Genomic DNA, 19,621 nt, shown 5'->3' on the forward strand with positions numbered 1-19,621 from the left:
TCACAGTTCAGAAAGCTTCAAGAAGTGTAATCTAACGATCAAAGAGATGCAAGTTCTCCTCTTGCTCCAAGGGCAACATCAGTCAAGTGCTCGACGCTGTACGGGACGGGAGAAAGAGGAACTGTCTCTCGGCCAGCCAGGGGTCGTTCTGTGGGAACAAGATTGTGGAGTTAGGAGAGCTATGCTATTGTGGTAAGTGTATGAATTGCATTGAAGTGTATGTGTTGCTTCCACGGGGATATAGTTCTCGTTTATAGGGTCAATGAGGTGCAAGCCATCCGGAACAGGTCTAAACTAAAGGGAACATCTGTCAAGTACTCGACGCAGTATTACGCAATGGGAGAAAGAGGATTGCCTTTCGGCCAGCCAGGGGTCGTTCTGTGGGAACAAGATTGTGGAGTTAGGATAGCAATGCGACTGTGGTAAGTTTGTTAAAGAATCTTACAGTTCAGAAGGCGTCACGAAGCATAAACTAACGATTAAAGAAATGCAAGCCCTCGGCCTGCCGCCAAGGTCAGTCAAGTCGACGCAGTGCGGGATGGATGAAGACCTGTCTACACAGAACTTTATTTATATAGAAGAAACAAGTTCATCTATTTGTATAGGGGCCGAGCGTGTCAAATTTTGTACTGAAGTTGTTTCTTGCCTGTAATTTTAAATATGTCTCAGGCTCTTGATTGTTCATAATTTTTGTGTTGTTGCAATTGAATATCACGTAACGAGGCATTTTTTATGTTTTGATTGACTTCAACTTACAAAAATTGACGCCCGAAAGCTGCAAGCTGCGATTAAAGACGGACAACTCAGTGGATTTCACTGAGTTCATTTGACACGCTAAGTAGATACGTTTGCTTGATCTATGGTATATATGACATCTGTGCCTGTTTATCAGCTATCCGTTCGAAGTTCGTTTAGCACAGGAAATCGAGAAGAATGCGTGTGTGTTTATGACAATCCAAGACTTAAGAATTTAAGCTCTCTGAGGGCTTCACAAACCGTCACTTACCATTCAACTTTACATTTCTCTCAAAAGACGTATAAGCATCATGAATGGTTTCTAAGAACAAGTGTGTTTCAGGGTACGACGAGCTGGAATGCAAGGACCGGTGTTGCTACCCGCGCGTCATCAACGACACGGAGCGCAGTCTCAACATGAGCGCCCGCGGCTGCACCCGCCGGGCCATGACTCAGTGCAGGTAAACTCAATATTAAGCTATCCATTCCTTTTACGTACAAGTACAGTACCGGTCAAAAGTTTGAGTTCACCCTTTGATTTCGGTACAAATGAGTACTTTTGTACGATAATTATCTTCGGTTTGGTAGTCGAAATATGTTTTCAACACATATTTATTGTTTTGTGGAGATTTGTTTTACTAGTTAGACACAATTCACGTACCTTTCTTTCACTAAAATCTAATAAACATGACGGCAAAATGCTAGTTATATTTATGGCCTTGCCTTTGCCACTAATTGAGACACATCTTTACACGAAACACAGTTTTAGCCAGATAATATAGGCCAAATAATTATTTAGCCTATAAGATTTGAGGGAAACAGATGTTAAAAAAATATAAATTGTTTACGAAACAAATTTTGACGTCTGAACTACAAAAAACTATCTCTCTAAAGCAGTCAATTGTACTGAAAACAAGGAGTGAACTTAAATTTTTGACCGGTACTGTATTTCATCATCATCCTCCTTGCGTTATCCCGGCATTTGCCACGGCTCAAGGGAGCCTGGGGTCCGCTTTTGACAACTAATCCCAAGATTTGGCGGGCACTAGTTTTTACGAAAGCGACTGCCATCTGACCTTCCAACCCGAAGGGTAACTAGGCCTTATTGGGATTAGTCCGGTTTCCTCACGATGTTTTCCTTCACCGAAAAGCGACTGGCAAATATCAAATGACATTTTCGCACATAAGTTCCGAAAAACTCATTGGTACGAGCCGAGCCGAGGTTCGAACCTGCGACCTCCGGATTGAAAGTCGCACGCTCTTGCCGCTAGGCCACCAGCGCTTTAGAGCTAAGGTACAAGTATTTATAGTACCGAAATCATCCCATGACCTTTTTAACAGCACGCAGTTCTACGTAAAATAAATTGCTAGGTTTACCGCAGTCACTGTTCCATATTATTACGCGCAGAGATATTGACATTTTGTTCGCTGCAGAGCGTAAAATGACTTGTTGGTTAAAGTAGTGGTACCTTATTTTTCACGCAAAATATGCACAAAGTAAATTTGCCAAATCTTGGGTCGCGGATGAAATTAAAATAAAATGGGAGAACCGCTGAGTCTTCATTCATATATCGGTAGTTTTCCACCTCTAAATTGCCTATATAATAATTGTGATTGGTCTTTCACTTCTGCTCAAACTCATGCATTTTGTATTCTTACAGTCCATCACAAGGCCCGTGCTGCAACTCGCAAACCTGCATGTTCGTAACGGCGAGCGCCAACCAGACATGTCGCGAGGCCACAGAATGCAGCCACGCTTCCTTCTGTTCCGGCCGCTCGGCGATGTGTCCTGAGCCCAGAGCTATGGACAACGGCACTCTGTGCAATAACGGTAATGTTTACAACAGTATACTATACTGACTACGCGAGAAAACGTAGATGTTTGTAACTGCGAGCGCCATCGAGACATGTCGCGAGGCCACCGAGTGCAGCCACGCTTCCTTCTGTTCCGGCCGCTCGGCGATGTGTCCTGAGCCCAGAGCTATGGACAACGGCACTCTGTGCAATAACGGTAATGTTTACAACAGTATACTATACTGACTACGCGAGAAAACGTAGATGTTTGTAACTGCGAGCGCCATCGAGACATGTCGTGAGGCCACCGAGTGCAGCCACGCTTCCTTCTGTTCCGGCCGCTCGGCGATGTGTCCTGAGCCCAGAGCTATGGACAACGGCACTCTGTGCAATAACGGTAATGTTTACAACAGTATACTATACTGACTACGCGAGAAAACGTAGATGTTTGTAACTGCGAGCGCCATCGAGACATGTCGCGAGGCCACCGAGTGCAGCCACGCTTCCTTCTGTTCCGGCCGCTCGGCGGTGTGTCCTGAGCCCAGAGCTATGGACAACGGCACTCTGTGCAATAACGGTAATGTTTACAACAGTATACTATACTGACTACGCGAGAAAACGTAGATGTTTGTAACTGCAAGCGCCATCGAGACATGTCGCGAGGCCACCGAGTGCAGCCACGCTTCCTTCTGTTCCGGCCGCTCGGCGATGTGTCCTGAGCCCAGAGCTATGGACAACGGCACTCTGTGCAATAACGGTAATGTTTACAACAATGTACTGAAATGTCAAGTACGTAAGTGATCGTGCGATACAACTACAAGTGTAAGGCAACAGAGTGTAGCCACGCTGCCTTCTGTTCCGGCCGCTCGGCGGTGTGTCCCGAGCCCAGAGTTATGGACAACGGCACTCTGTGCAATACCGGTAATATTTACAACAATGTACCGAAATGTCAAGTACGTAAGTGATCGTGCGATACAACTACAAGTGTAAGGCAACAGAGTGCAGCCACGCTTCCTTCTGTTCCGGCCGCTCGGCGGTGTGTCCCGAGCCCAGAGTTATGGACAACGGCACTCTGTGCAATACCGGTAATATTTACAACAATGTACCGAAATGTCAAGTACGTAAGTGATCGTGCGATACAACTACAAGTGTAAGGCAACAGAGTGTAGCCACGCTTCCTTCTGTTCCGGCCGCTCGGCGGTGTGTCCCGAGCCCAGAGCTATGGACAACGGCACTCGTAAACTAAATCACTATTTGGTTTGACTGTTAAACTAAAACACACCATCGAGCGGTCACCAAAGGACACATTCTTCAAATGTAGCTGTAACTTCGGATTCGAAAAAAAACAACTTGAACTATAGGCTAGTTTCCTATACTTAAAATAAAATATTCTATGCAGTGCACGAAATAAAGCACCACATAATTAGAAGAAAAATATGAACAGTAGTTATGTTTAAGTTTAATTTCTTTTTAATAAGTCAAAGAGAAATATATAAAGTAAATGAATTGACCGTGACGTCACTCCTCAGTATTTCATAGTAAACGCATATTAGTTCTTAAAAAGAAGCTTATTTGACTAGTAGGAAACTAGCCTATTATCACAGAATATATAATAGTACAAGTACAGAAGGCTCACTCCTTTGATATTCACAAAATGCCGTCATTTTAAATTCTTACCTACTTTAACAAACGGACCGCACGCGAGCAGCCGACATTGAATTCTATTGCGCCGCTCGAAGGTCGGCACCAGTGAATAGACCGCGAACTCGCGGCCTCCGGCATGTAGCGCGACGGTAGAATCGCAGAGTCAGCCGCCCCTGCTATTATCTAAATTTACTCAGAGTTCAGACTTCAGGTTGGCACGCCATCTTAGCGGTTTCGTGTCGTGAATAATTTATTTTTCTTTTACTCATTAATATTGTTTAATGTGTAATATCGATAGCTTATTATGCAGTAAACTATAATGTTGTAGTGAGAAGCTGATAAAGAATTAATCTCGAAACGCATTTAGCCTCTTTTTTGTCGTGAACGGCCTGTAGTCCACGTGCTCTTGTAAAATCTAGCTATCAATTTACAAGCGCTAATTCTGCCGCTATGATGTCGTACTTACCGTACAAAAACTATTAATAATTAGCTCATATCACCTTGACACTTGCGAAATAGTCCCAATGGACTGAAGGCATTTAATTTTTTTTTTTTAATTTACTCATGACAAATGAAATTCCAGGCACCCAACTGTGCAAGTCCGGCGAGTGCAGCGACAGCATCTGCAAGCTGTGGAACATGACGGAGTGCTTCCTGTCGTCGGCGCCGACCGCGCGCGGCGACGGCGTGACGGCCACGGCCGACCGCCGCATGCTGTGCCAGCTCGCCTGCCAGGTCGGGCCCGACCCCGACTCCTGCCAGAGCACGGCGCGCTTCGCCAACAAGTACGGCCTGCCCGAGGAGGGCATCAGTCTGCGCCCCGGCTCGCCTTGTGACAACTTCCAGGTGTGTATTCACGTTCAGGTCACCGGGACTGATCCCGGCTCTTGCTAGAGCACCGCCGTCCCGAAAAACCTAGAATATTTTGTTTTTAAATTTGGTACTCTCAGTTATTATAGATATCACACGGACTAAGGGTCGGTTGCACCAAACCGTTTGTCACCTTTAAAGCGTTCGGTAAATTTTATTGTATGAGAAGTTCCATCGATCTGGCGACCTGGTGACGTTGATGTATTTGTTAACTGTGTTTGATGCAACTGGGCATTTTCGCGAAAAAATATTCAAAAACTTTTTTTTCTAAAATAGATAAATGTAATGTTTTTCCTACTCAGAATCACGAGCCCGTTCCATCCCACTAGGCGGAAAAAAGCGTCCCAAATTTAATTTTTCCACTTTGTTACCATTTTTAAAACACTTTGTACAGCGGTTACAAAGTGGAATGGAAAGTATGCAAAATAATAGAAAAAATTGTGGCCATTTTTTTGTCTTTTGTTTTTTGTCCTAGAGCGAAAGGGCTCGTGATTCTGAGTAGGAAAAACATAAAATTTACCTACCTTATACTCAGCACGGGAATTCGAGTAAAAAAAATCTACTACGATGTTGCCATTGCAAGAAACTGTATGTAGAATAGTATAATCCTTTTTTATAAAAGTAAACGCAAAGATAATTTATTTATTGATGATAATTTCAATCCTTTGAATTAAATATTTAATAGTATTTACTTATTTTCATAAATACTAGGACGCCCGAATAAAAACAACATTTTCATGATTTTTAGTTGCAAAGTTGGTTTTGCGCTTGTATCACTTCAGGTATTAATAACATTTGGTGCTTTATTTTACGGGATAGAAGAAACTCCGATATTGTGATCATTCTTTTAAAAAAAACTTAGCTTAGCAACGAAATAGTATACATCGCGCGTTATGGTTGTCATGGCCGCCATTTTTTTGCGGATGCCGCCATGATACCCTGGTTTGTCACTTTCTGAATGTTCGAATGTTTTATTTTGTTCCCTGGCCCCGTAGCCGAATGGCATTTCTCCGACGCCAAACGAAAGCGATACGCCGCTGGCTCTGTCGCGCCCATACGCAAGCGCGATAGAGATAGATATCTACTAGCGCTTCGTTTCGTGAGCGATTGTGCCATTCGGCTAGCCACCCTGGTGATTTCTGCCTTGTTGAGTTTTTGTGTTTTGTTAAGTTTTTGTGTTTTGTTTCCAGTTGAGTTATCGTGTGCCTAATTTAATACACATGGGCAGAAATTGCACCGGTCTGAAAAATGCCATCTTAAGTGCAAAAAATTGTTATTTATTAATTCAATGTCTATTAGATAGATAGATAGAATACTCTTTATTGGCACACCTCAGCAAAAGATACAGAAGAAAGATACAGTGGAGACAAAACAAATGATTATAAGTAGAGGCAGACAAAAGCGGCGGCCTTATCGCTAAAGAGCGATCTCTACCAGACAACCTTTGGGTAGCGAAAATAAAAAGCATAATCAAAAAGAGTAGAGTCTATAATGAATTTAAAACACAGCATGATGGCAACACCAGTAGCGAATTACCTTCAATTGAATAATAAGTATGATTTTGTATAAGGAGTTTCTTACCTGCTAAATAAAAAAAATATTTTATTAAAAGGTTGACGAATCCTGAATAGTATTTTGACAGTGACATAAGTGACATTGACAGTTATGATATTGACGTATCTGTCGTAGTTTTTTTGAATAGAAAAAATATTTTTGGTGATTCTTCTCGCGTAAATGCCCCACTGGCCCTAAGTTGTCTGCAGGGTATGAAGAGGGTCTGTTTAAAAAGGTCCCATGTGTGCTTTTATTGGATTCAATTATTTAACTTTGATTCTTAGTCAAGCATTTGTGAAGATGTATTCACGTTCTAATGCCTGGAACGTTTTCTTTCAGGGTTACTGTGATGTGTTCCTAAAATGCCGCGCCGTGGACGCAGAAGGCCCGCTGGCGCGCCTCAAGAATTTACTGCTGAACCGAGCCACGCTGCAGACAGTGCAAGCCTGGGTTATTGAGCAGTGGTGGGCAGTACTCATCGGCGGTGTACTGATCATCGTGTGTATGGGCGCCTTCGTTAAATGTTGTGCCGTGCACACGCCGTCTTCCAACCCTAAGCGGGCCCCAGCCAGGTATGTCATCATATGAACTTTTTCCTTCTTTCTTCTGAACCGTGCCACGCTGCAGACAGTGCAAGCCTGGGTTATGTTATTGAGCAGTGATGGGCAGTGCTCGGCGGTGTATTGCTGATTGTGGGTGTCAATGTTTAGTGCTGCGCTTTGTACACGCTTTTTAGGGTTCCGTACCTCAAAGAGGAAAAACGGAACCCTTATAGGATCACTCGCGTGTCTGTCTGTCCCTCTGTCACAGCCGATTTCTCCGAAAGTACTGGACCGATTTACTTGAAATTTGGCACACATATGTAAACCTGTGGCCCAAAGACGGACATGTAATTTAATTAAACGAAATTTAATCACAGGGGCCACTTTTGGGGGGTAACATTGAAAATTAAAAATCAAAGTTATTAAAACTATATTGTGTTACATATCAAATGAAAGAGCATTTTATAAGCATTTGAAGTATAATTTTTTTATTTTTTTTATTTTGGTAATTTAGAAATAATTTAAGAAAATACGCAAAAAATTACCGTTCCCCCCCCTTATCTCCGAAATTACTTAGCGTAAAATTTTCAAAAAAATACACGAGATAGCCCTCTACCTGTAGATTACAGGAAAACCTATTAGAAATCTACAGTCAAGCGTAAGTCGGACTTAAGAGAAAAAAACTCAGATTACGAATTTCACTCACTGCCGCTGCAAGTAGTTACTAAACGTCTTAAAATGTTGTAATCGCGTTGGACAGGTATAAAGAAATTAATTTCTGTTTCGTTTGTTATAGAAATTGTTAAAAAAAAATCATTTTCCAAAATGACTTAAGTTCCTACTAAAAAGGAGGCGCTTAAGACCATTTAGAACTTCACTGACCATAATATTGCCCACATAAGTCCAAAAAAAGGTGTATATATACGAAAACAAAAAAATTGTGCCACCGACAACCAAAATCAGAAGTCCATTTTGCTCTATCTCTTATCGTTTCCGAAATATACGCGAAATCTAAGTACGAAATTTAGTGTACGTTGCCATCACATTTCGTCAGGCGCTCATGACCTGTTTGTATGGAAATGTCGAAATCCGACTCGCACTTGACCAATTTTCATAGAAAGTTGTGTTTTATTATAGTTTTGAAGGAAGTTTCTTGTTTTTAACCACCAACGCAAAAACGACGGAGTGTTTTATAATAATTTAAGGTTTGACGCTTGACATGTTTGTCTATGGCATCATAGCTCCCGAACGAATCAATCGATTTTGACTTAGTTTTTAATGTTTAAGGTGAATTCGTCGAGAGTTTTTTTGTACCACGTAGGTGGGAAACAGGCATACGGTCTGCCTGATGGAAAGCGGTCATTGTAACCTATGGACCTGTGTAACCTGGACAAACCTGTAGTTAGAAGGGGTAATGATGATCACCAGAACGTAACTCCTCAAATCTGAACAGCAGACTTGTAATTACTTTGGTATTTTTATAAGAACATCATGCATTTAAGTTCAGAATTTGATGCAGTGGAACTGCTGACGATGATCAGAACGTAACTCCTCAACGACGCATAGCTCTTGTTAGATTTCTGAACGTATCAAATGCATGCTGTTCTTTTAAAAAGACCAAAGTCACTAAAAGTATGCCCTTCTGATTTGAGGATTGAGGAACTCCTCTCTCAGCTCACAATCAGCAGTTCTTCTACGCCAAATGTCGCTGTTCTGAACGTAAATGCATGATGTTATTATAAAAATACCAAAGTCATTATAAGTCTGCCGTTCTGATTGGAGGAATTCCGCTCTGATGAACACCAGCAATTCCACTGCATGAAATTTCACTGTTTTGAACGTAAATGCATGACGTTCTTATAAAAATACCAAAGTCATAAGTGTGCCGTTCAGATTTGAAGAGTTCCGTTCTGATCACCATCAGCAGTTGAAATGCACCAAATGTCACTGTTCTGAACGTAAATGCATGCTGTTCTTATAACAACACAAAAATCACTATATCTATGCCTTTAAGATTTGAGGAGATCTCTTGACTTCTCCAGGATCCCATCATCAGAACTGGGTTTTGGGCTAACCTGTCGTATATTTTTTATTTATTGATGAGATAATTGCCACTATTTAATTGTAAATGCCCATAGGCTGTTACAATTAAATACATAAATAAAACATTTTTTTGTTATAAAATCGTTATTTTTGTATGAAAAGGTACAACGATTTTTTCAGAAACGATTAACACGTCCCTACATTACACGGAAATGATATACGATTTGTCCTAGTCGCTAAGAGCAAGAAGAAGTATTGCATAGATTTCATCGAGGGAACCGGCCCCTTCCCCTTCTCTTTGTGGGGAGTAGTCACGTGCGATTTCATGACTATTGGGATAAATCGGATCAGTTTGACCCAAGGAACAGTTTTGCCAAGCAGCATCGCCACAGGCAAAAGTGCAAAGTCGCTGGCCTTACTTATCCTACTGGTCACCAAACACAAATATGGCAAAGGGAAAATGAGCATAGTTTGAAAATTATAAGTTCTAGCTAAGTATATACTTCCAAAGATAGTATTGTAGAGAATTTTATAGAGAATATACTTCTCTTAGACGTTATTGTTGTAGCTTTTACGGTTTTCATGGAAATATAAAAAAACTGAAAACAGGGATACAAAAGTGGGGAGAAGGAGGGGAAACATTGACACCTCGGCGTGTTTCTACTTCAATTGTTTCTTATAATCCTATAAGCTATACACATGCCAAGTTTCATGCTTTCTGCCAGACGGGACTATAGATCTGGTTAAGAACTCGTACTAGAACAGGTATCCACGACTACAGATCACGGCTTAAAATGGGACCAGCAAGTAGATAAACTGTGTGATAGTCTGGGCAGTGCGTGCTTTGCCTTAGGTCGAGTTGCAAAGTCTGTGGCTCCAGAAGTAGCCTGGACATCCTATTTCGCCACTGTCCATTCATTAATACAGTACGGTGTGGAGCTCTGGGGACGTTGTGCTGAATGGAAGAGGGTCTTTCGCTTTAAGAAACGAGCTATCAGGATCGTTACTCAGGTACACCCCGGTACCTCAGGTACCTGTAGTACTCAGGTACCTGTAGACACCCCGGCCAAAGAACTCTTTAAAAAATAAGAATCCTGAGACTGCCTGCAATAGTTATCATGCGGGTAGCCATTTATGTAAGAGAGAACTTGGAAGCATACAAAACCAGGGGTGGCTGACTCCGCGATTCTATCGCCGCGCTACAAGTACATGTCAGCGGCCGCGAGTTCGCGGCCCATTCATTGGCGGATACCTTCGCGCGGCGAAATAAAATTCAATGTTGGCTGCTCGCGTACGGTCCGTTTGTTAATGAAGGTAAGAATTTAGAATGGCGGTATTTTGTGAACATCAGAGGAGTGAGCCTTCTGTACTCTTCTCTTCTTCTTTACATCCTGTTACCCTCTGCTGGGGTGTAGGGCTCGAATCATATTTCTCCATTTACTCCGGTCTTGGGCAGTTTGAGTGACCTCCTCCCACCCCATGTCTAGCACCCTGAGCTCCTGCTGAACAGAACGACGCCAGGTCGATTTAGGGCGGCATGGTTTGCGCTTTCCGGGTACATTCCAGGTGAGGGCCATTTTGGATAGGTGGGTATCAGGTTTTCTGAGGATGTGTCCAATCCAATGCCATTTCCGCGTCTGTATTTCTTCTTGTACGGGTGCTTGTCCAGTTATTCTCCATAAGTGGGCGTTTGTGATCCAGTTAGGCCAAAAGATACGCAGGATCTGCCTCAAGCATTTGTTCACAAACACTTGGAGTTTTGACATTAGGTCTTTGCGGACAAACCAGGTCTCACACCCGTACAGTAATACGGCCTTTACATTGGAATTGAAAATCCTCAGTTTAGTTCTTCTAGTCAGGGTCGAGGAGCTCCACACCGGTTTAAGCTGACCGAAAGCGGCTCGGGCTTTGTTTATTCGAGATTCAATGTCAGCTTCAGTTCCTCCACTCTGGTGAACGATACTGCCCAGGTAGCAAAAGCTGGTCACTTTTTCGATTTTGTTCCCTTTGATTAGCATTGGAGTTGAATCGGTAGTATTTTGGCGCAGAGCCTTCTGTACTTGTACTATTATATATTCTGTGACAACACTAACAACATGTGTTCCAAGTACAACACTCTAAATGCCGGAAAGTTAGTAGGTATCGACCGTATATTGGCGAAATCCAACAAATTAACACATGTGATGGACCCTGCCGTCTATAATAAATTGCCGCAATATGTGGTTGAAGTACCTAGAGTGTCGAACTTTAAGTATTGCTTAAAAAATTGGCTGGTCGAGCACCCGTTCTACACTTATGACAATTTTTTTATTACCTAATTAGAAAAATATTTTTGTTCATTTTTTATGTGAATATTGCCTAACTTTTTGTAATTTCAATCTTCTGTCTATTTATTTTCTAAGTATTATTGTTGTATGAATATTATTTTTTTAATCAAATCTTGACGTGTAAAATGGCGTTACAAATAAATGAGTATGAGTAGTATTAGATTATTTTGACCATTAAAAGTTTGTACGGAACCCTCGGTGGGCGAGTCCGACTCGCACTTGGCCGGTTTTTTATTTGCAGTCAATTGGATTATTGAATGGAAAGATTATTGTGATACAGTCGGTGTACCGACTTCAGGTCTGCAATACTGAGAAGTCGATCGTGTGGCTCAACTGAGACCGGCCATCCTTTTTTAGTTCTGATAATCCGTGTGGATCTTTTAATTATTAGCTGCCGTTTTAGGTAGGGTGCACACTACCGAAGGGGGACGATATTCAATCGCGTACTTCTTTTTTGGACGTGGTTTTAGGAGTAGCCGGGTTCGAATAGCAACGGTCACGGCAACAGATAACATTTGTAATCGTTCCAGACGGCTGTCGGAGACGCTGCGGCGGCCGATGAACACGCTGCGGCGGATGCGGCACGCGCACGGCGGGGGGGGCGGGGGCGCGCACCCCGCCCGCCACGAGCCGCGCGCGCCGCGCCCCGGCCACCGCCGCGCCCGCCACAAGTACACCCCGCCCGCCGCCTACACCCGCCCCTCCGCTCCCGGTGAGTACCACTACAACACTGCTGGTGACACAGCATATGTGTGCCGTGTGGCCCGCCACGAGCCGCGCGCGCCGCGCCCCGGCCACCGCCGCGCCCGCCACAAGTACACCCCGCCCGCCGCCTACACCCGCCCCTCCGCTCCCGGTGAGTACCACTACAACACTGCTGGTGACACAGCATATGTGTGCCGTGTGGCCCGCCACGAGCCGCGCGCGCCGCGCCCCGGCCACCGCCGCGCCCGCCACAAGTACACCCCGCCCGCCGCCTACACCCGCCCCTCCGCTCCCGGTGAGTACCACTACAACACTGCTGGTGACACAGCATATGTGTGCCGTGTGGCCCGCCACGAGCCGCGCGCGCCGCGCCCCGGCCACCGCCGCGCCCGCCACAAGTACACCCCGCCCGCCGCCTACACCCGCCCCTCCGCTCCCGGTGAGTACCACTACAACACTGCTGGTGACACAGCATATGTGTGCCGTGTGGCCCGCCACGAGCCGCGCGCGCCGCGCCCCGGCCACCGCCGCGCCCGCCACAAGTACACCCCGCCCGCCGCCTACACCCGCCCCTCCGCTCCCGGTGAGTACCACTACAACACTGCTGGTGACACAGCATATGTGTGCCGTGTGGCCCGCCACGAGCCGCGCGCGCCGCGCCCCGGCCACCGCCGCGCCCGCCACAAGTACACCCCGCCCGCCGCCTACACCCGCCCCTCCGCTCCCGGTGAGTACCACTACAACACTGCTGGTGACACAGCATATGTGTGCCGTGTGGCCCGCCACGAGCCGCGCGCGCCGCGCCCCGGCCACCGCCGCGCCCGCCACAAGTACACCCCGCCCGCCGCCTACACCCGCCCCTCCGCTCCCGGTGAGTACCACTACAACACTGCTGGTGACACAGCATATGTGTGCCGTGTGGCCCGCCACGAGCCGCGCGCGCCGCGCCCCGGCCACCGCCGCGCCCGCCACAAGTACACCCCGCCCGCCGCCTACACCCGCCCCTCCGCTCCCGGTGAGTACCACTACAACACTGCTGGTGACACAGCATATGTGTGCCGTGTGGCCCGCCACGAGCCGCGCGCGCCGCGCCCCGGCCACCGCCGCGCCCGCCACAAGTACACCCCGCCCGCCGCCTACACCCGCCCCTCCGCTCCCGGTGAGTACCACTACAACACTGCTGGTGACACAGCATATGTGTGCCGTGTGGCCCGCCACGAGCCGCGCGCGCCGCGCCCCGGCCACCGCCGCGCCCGCCACAAGTACACCCCGCCCGCCGCCTACACCCGCCCCTCCGCTCCCGGTGAGTACCACTACAACACTGCTGGTGACACAGCATATGTGTGCCGTGTGGCCCGCCACGAGCCGCGCGCGCCGCGCCCCGGCCACCGCCGCGCCCGCCACAAGTACACCCCGCCCGCCGCCTACACCCGCCCCTCCGCTCCCGGTGAGTACCACTACAACACTGCTGGTGACACAGCATATGTGTGCCGTGTGGCCCGCCACGAGCCGCGCGCGCCGCGCCCCGGCCACCGCCGCGCCCGCCACAAGTACACCCCGCCCGCCGCCTACACCCGCCCCTCCGCTCCCGGTGAGTACCACTACAACACTGCTGGTGACACAGCATATGTGTGCCGTGTGGCCCGCCACGAGCCGCGCGCGCCGCGCCCCGGCCACCGCCGCGCCCGCCACAAGTACACCCCGCCCGCCGCCTACACCCGCCCCTCCGCTCCCGGTGAGTACCACTACAACACTGCTGGTGACACAGCATATGTGTGCCGTGTGGCCCGCCACGAGCCGCGCGCGCCGCGCCCGGCCACCGCCGCGCCCGCCACAAGTACACCCCGCCCGCCGCCTACACCCGCCCCTCTGCTCCCGGTGAGTACCACTACAACACTGCTGGTGACACAGCATATGTGTGCCGTGTGGCCCGCCACGAGCCGCGCGCGCCGCGCCCGGCCACCGCCGCGCCCGCCACAAGTACACCCCGCCCGCCGCCTACACCCGCCCCTCCGCTCCCGGTGAGTACCACTACAACACTGCTGGTGACACAGCATATGTGTGCCGTGTGGCCCGCCACGAGCCGCGCGCGCCGCGCCCCGGCCACCGCCGCGCCCGCCACAAGTACACCCCGCCCGCCGCCTACACCCGCCCCTCCGCTCCCGGTGAGTACCACTACAACACTGCTGGTGACACAGCATATGTGTGCCGTGTGGCCCGCCACGAGCCGCGCGCGCCGCGCCCGGCCACCGCCGCGCCCGCCACAAGTACACCCCGCCCGCCGCCTACACCCGCCCCTCCGCTCCCGGTGAGTACCACTACAACACTGCTGGTGACACAGCATATGTGTGCCGTGTGGCCCGCCACGAGCCGCGCGCGCCGCGCCCCGGCCACCGCCGCGCCCGCAACAAGTACACCCCGCCCGCCGCCTACACCCGCCCCTCCGCTCCCGGTGAGTACCACTACAACACTGCTGGTGACACAGCATATGTGTGCCGTGTGGCCCGCCACGAGCCGCGCGCGCCGCGCCCCGGCCACCGCCGCGCCCGCCACAAGTACACCCCGCCCGCCGCCTACACCCGCCCCTCCGCTCCCGGTGAGTACCACTACAACACTGCTGGTGACACAGCATAATGTGTGCCGTGTGGCCCGCCACGAGCCGCGCGCGCCGCGCCCCGGCCACCGCCGCGCCCGCCACAAGTACACCCCGCCCGCCGCCTACACCCGCCCCTCCGCTCCCGGTGAGTACCACTACAACACTGCTGGTGACACAGCATATGTGTGCCGTGTGGCCCGCCACGAGCCGCGCGCGCCGCGCCCCGGCCACCGCCGCGCCCGCCACAAGTACACCCCGCCCGCCGCCTACACCCGCCCCTCCGCTCCCGGTGAGTACCACTACAACACTGCTGGTGACACAGCATATGTGTGCCGTGTGGCCCGCCACGAGCCGCGCGCGCCGCGCCCCGGCCACCGCCGCGCCCGCCACAAGTACACCCCGCCCGCCGCCTACACCCGCCCCTCCGCTCCCGGTGAGTACCACTACAACACTGCTGGTGACACAGCATATGTGTGCCGTGTGGCCCGCCACGAGCCGCGCGCGCCGCGCCCCGGCCACCGCCGCGCCCGCCACAAGTACACCCCGCCCGCCGCCTACACCCGCCCCTCCGCTCCCGGTGAGTACCACTACAACACTGCTGGTGACACAGCATATGTGTGCCGTGTGGCCCGCCACGAGCCGCGCGCGCCGCGCCCCGGCCACCGCCGCGCCCGCCACAAGTACACCCCGCCCGCCGCCTACACCCGCCCCTCCGCTCCCGGTGAGTACCACTACAACACTGCTGGTGACACAGCATATGTGTGCCGTGTGGCCCGCCACGAGCCGCGCGCGCCGCGCCCCGGCCACCGCCGCGCCCGCCACAAGTACACCCCGCCCGCCGCCTACACCCGCCCCTCCGCTCCCGGTGAGTACCACTACAACACTGCTGGTGACACAGCATATGTGTGCCGTGTGGCCCGCCACGAGCCGCGCGCGCCGCGCCCCGGCCACCGCCGCGCCCGCCACAAGTACACCCCGCCCGCCGCCTACACCCGCCCCTCCGCTCCCGGTGAGTACCACTACAACACCTTCCCTTCCCTATTCTTGCCGTGTGCCATCAGGGTGAGAACACGTTGTGTCGCAGACGGTACGCGCTCGCCGGCGGCGGACCGCCTACACCCGCCCCTTTGCTCCTGGTGAGTCATTATCGCTGATGACAAGCGACTCTATTCGGGAACCCGTGCCGAAGCAACGGTGCACGAAGCAGTGGAGAATCTGTGAACGCGCGTCAGACGTAGCAAACGTTCCTCGTGGTTGCGCTCTCGGGCGAAACACCCTCACAGTTCACACCATCCGTACCGTACCGCTTGACACCGCGATTCCCTCGCGACGCTGCTCGTTCTTGTATATGACATCAGCGTTCGACGAGCATATGACCTATTACCTAATGATAATGACAAGCAATTTAGTAGCCTAAGGACGGGATATCTTCGACTCCATCGAGTGACGCATGCCCGTTGACACCTAAAAACTCATTGAATTCTGGCAACCGTGAATCACAACCATCACTAGAAAGAAATCGGCATTAAATTCAAAATACTTGTAAAAATCACACACGCAATGGTAGATTGTACCCCATATGTATATTATGTATGCATCTATTTGTATTTGACAACAACGCAAGTATATAACGATGTTTATTTATTTGAACAGTATCTGCGCCAGCGGGTCCTAGCGGGCGCCGCGCGGAGCCGTACGCGAACGCCTACCCGCAGTCGTACGAGATGCGGTCGCAGAAGGTCTGACACTACGACTACCCCGGCGCCGACGGCGGCCTCGAGCTGGTGGCGCTGGCGCCCGGCGTGCCCATGCTGCTGGGCTACGTGCTGCGCGCGCCGCTAGCCGACACGCCGCCCGCCACCACCACCGCCACCGTGGCCTCGCAGACCACCATCACGCTGCACTCGCCCGACACGCTCGCCGTCACCAACCCGCAGCGGCAGGCCGATATCTGAATAGATCAACCGTACCTACCTGGATTTGACGTTCGGTAGAACCCGATCATCTTTTGTCACACGGCCAGCGTATGCCCCGTCAAATGAACGCTCCCTCCCGGCCTCCCGTTGGTCTGATGTTCGATCGTCTTTTGTCAGGCGCCACAAATGAACGCCTTCCCTTTTGACCTCCCGTTGAATCCAGTTTTGATGTTCCATTGAACCTGGATAGTCTTTTGTCGGACGGCCGGCGTCGACGGAACGTGTTCGACTACTGGCATTATTAATAAGTAATATTTTCATGAGATTACGTAAGAGTAGTATTATATTCTTGAGAGTAGCCAGCATGTTTCGTCGACGTGAAGGCGCTCCCGAAAAAAAAAGATTTGAACTCAATATGTTCTGTAAATGAAGGACAAAGTCTTCATATTTAAAATAGCTCTATATTCCCTAAAACCACCGCGAGTTGCTTTTCGTTAGAATAGATTTTGGACATTGAGTAACCCCCTAATGCGATAGGGATTGTTAGTCTTTCAACAGCGGTGGTAGCAGGAAGCCCCAACAGTTGTATCCGGACGTCCCGGTCAGAGGACGCCATTAACCATAGACCACTGACTGTAGTATCTCTGCTCGCGTCTACTTTTAAACTTACTATGTATTATTACTCTCATTCCAATCCTCCAATTCAACGCAGATATAATGTCTGGTTCAAAAGTCACCTTATATCTGCGATAGTTGGAAAATCGAATCAAAAATGTGTTCTCTCAAATTCCTTTCCATTAGAATAGATACGAAGCGCAATATTGGTTTTAATTGGTAAGAACTATGTTTGCTCAATCAAAAAATATATTCTATTCTATGTATACTGTGAGCTCAAAGTGTGTCGATCGACTGCTTCTTTTATGTATTATGTTCATGTATAAGAATGAGATTATCTTTGCGTTCAGTAAGCCCCCAAGTTCAGGCTTTATAAAGATTTGTTACTAGATACAAGACTGAGGGTTTATTCGTCTCATTTTGAAGTGTTTCTTTTTTGTCACACTTGTAAATTCGTACGTTAGTGCGGTAAGGAAGCAACACGTGACGTGGTTCGCGGTAGACCCTCTGATCATCTGATGGTGATCCCTATTATATCGGCAATTCCATATATTAGTCCTGAAAGTGGCTTTTACTCAAGTATTTTTATAAATCCCAGATTAGAGGCGTGTCTTAACGAGCCAGTGATACTTTAACTACGCGATAATAATGGATTGTCAGAGCTGCTTTTACAACAGGCATTTATGTATATTTTTGTATATAAATGAGGTGAAGAATAAATAAAAAGCTATTATGTAAAAATATCAAACAATTGTAACTGAATACCAATTCTAGTTAGTATATAACGCATTGTTTTACTGGAATCTCCGTAATCGTAATTTTATAATATATTTTTATTGTATTTTAATATAAGGGGACGCGGAGGTGCCATTATACCAATTTTGAAATCCCTTTTCTTGAGTTTATTCTTCTTTTGTTGTATTTGTTGTCAGAAAACTCTTAGGGTGCGCGCCCACGGGCGACAAAGTTGCTCGGCGACTTTCGTATTTGTATGAAAAGTTGCGTCGCTTCGTGAGCACACTTTCATACTAGGCCATGGTCGCGACAATAAAGTCGCTGCCAAAAGTTGCCCGTGTGCGCGCTCTCTTATCGAACAACGTTGCGCCCATTCTAGTTGTGTCTCAAACATTCGGACAAACTACTTGTAGCAATCATCACAACATTGTTATACAGGGTGTCCACTACTAAATCCAAAAAAAATCCCTGACTTTCCATGACCATTTAAGAAAATTTCCCTGACCAAATTTTTATTCTATGATGATATTTTTACCACGGTTGCAAAAAAGCAGTTTTTTTTTTCTTAAAAAAAACCGAAGAAAAAGCATTTTTTTTTAGGGTTCTGTTCCTGAAAAAGGAAAAACGGAACCCTTATGGGATCACTCGGGCGTCTGTCTGTCCGTCTGTTACAGCCAATTATTTTCTGGGATATGTTTGTTTTCTAAAGTACGAAATATAAAAATTTACAAGGCAGTTCATACTTTTATATTAATTAACTATTTTCCATTATGTTAACTATTAAACTTGGCTATACCAGTGCCGGCCCGTGCACTCTCAATCAGGGACATCAGGGTAGAGCGAGTTTGAGTTTCGGCGCCCTTGGTTATTGCATAAAAAAAAAATCGCGAGCGCAGCGAGCGCGAAATTTTTTCCCCTTTTATACGTCCCGTAGTAGTTATTTTGTACATAACTTAGCAAACAAAATGGAGTACCTAGTCTATCAGAGCAGAGTCAGGAAAGCAGACTTGAAATGAAAACGAGATTTCAAGCGTAATCTGAGCGCGAAGTATTGACTAAGTTACAAGAATATATTACATACATACATACATACAATCACGCCTGTATCCCATAAAGGGGTAGGCAGAACACATGAAACTACTAAAGCTTCAGTGCCAATATATTACATATCTAGAAATATTAAACGCGAGCGAAGCGAGCGCGAAATTTTTTCTCTGTTAGCGTCGGGATGCCCATTTAACACTTTCGAAACCGGGCTCTACGCGGCGCTACGACATTTTCGCTACATACGGGGAAACCCATGTAATCGGCTACGCTTCTACGAGCGGTGTACCCGACAGTCGGGTTCTTGGTAGCGAAAGTGTTAAGTGTTTTGCCACTACATGCCTTTAGGTTTCCAAGTGCTTCATCGTCACGCTTATTATCCTCCTATGCTCTTTTGACTAATACAAAATTGCGACGTTTTGCGCCATAGGGTTTATGAGGAACTCCGCTTTGGATTGTCGGATCGGATAGATACTTAGAATTTGGACAGCGACGTAACGT

At 48.6% G+C, this 19,621-nt stretch overlaps 1 protein-coding gene across 1 annotated transcript in view; it reads left to right on the top strand.

Annotated features, from left to right (window-relative positions):
* The window catches only part of LOC125242569 (disintegrin and metalloproteinase domain-containing protein 10), a 137,003-nt gene extending 117,693 nt beyond the window's left edge, over positions 1–19,310 (top strand). The window contains exons 11-16 of the mRNA XM_048151344.1: positions 1,079–1,196; positions 2,397–2,566; positions 4,757–5,019; positions 6,937–7,169; positions 12,040–12,221; positions 16,464–19,310. Coding sequence (XP_048007301.1) covers positions 1,079–1,196; positions 2,397–2,566; positions 4,757–5,019; positions 6,937–7,169; positions 12,040–12,221; positions 16,464–16,555 — 1,058 coding nt within the window. The 3' untranslated portion in view covers positions 16,556–19,310. The remainder of the gene's footprint in view (positions 1–1,078; positions 1,197–2,396; positions 2,567–4,756; positions 5,020–6,936; positions 7,170–12,039; positions 12,222–16,463) is intronic.
* Positions 19,311–19,621: the final 311 nt, after the last annotated feature.

The sequence above is a fragment of the Leguminivora glycinivorella genome, chromosome 3 (assembly GCF_023078275.1).
Source record: "Leguminivora glycinivorella isolate SPB_JAAS2020 chromosome 3, LegGlyc_1.1, whole genome shotgun sequence".
Classification (NCBI taxonomy): domain Eukaryota; kingdom Metazoa; phylum Arthropoda; class Insecta; order Lepidoptera; family Tortricidae; genus Leguminivora; species Leguminivora glycinivorella.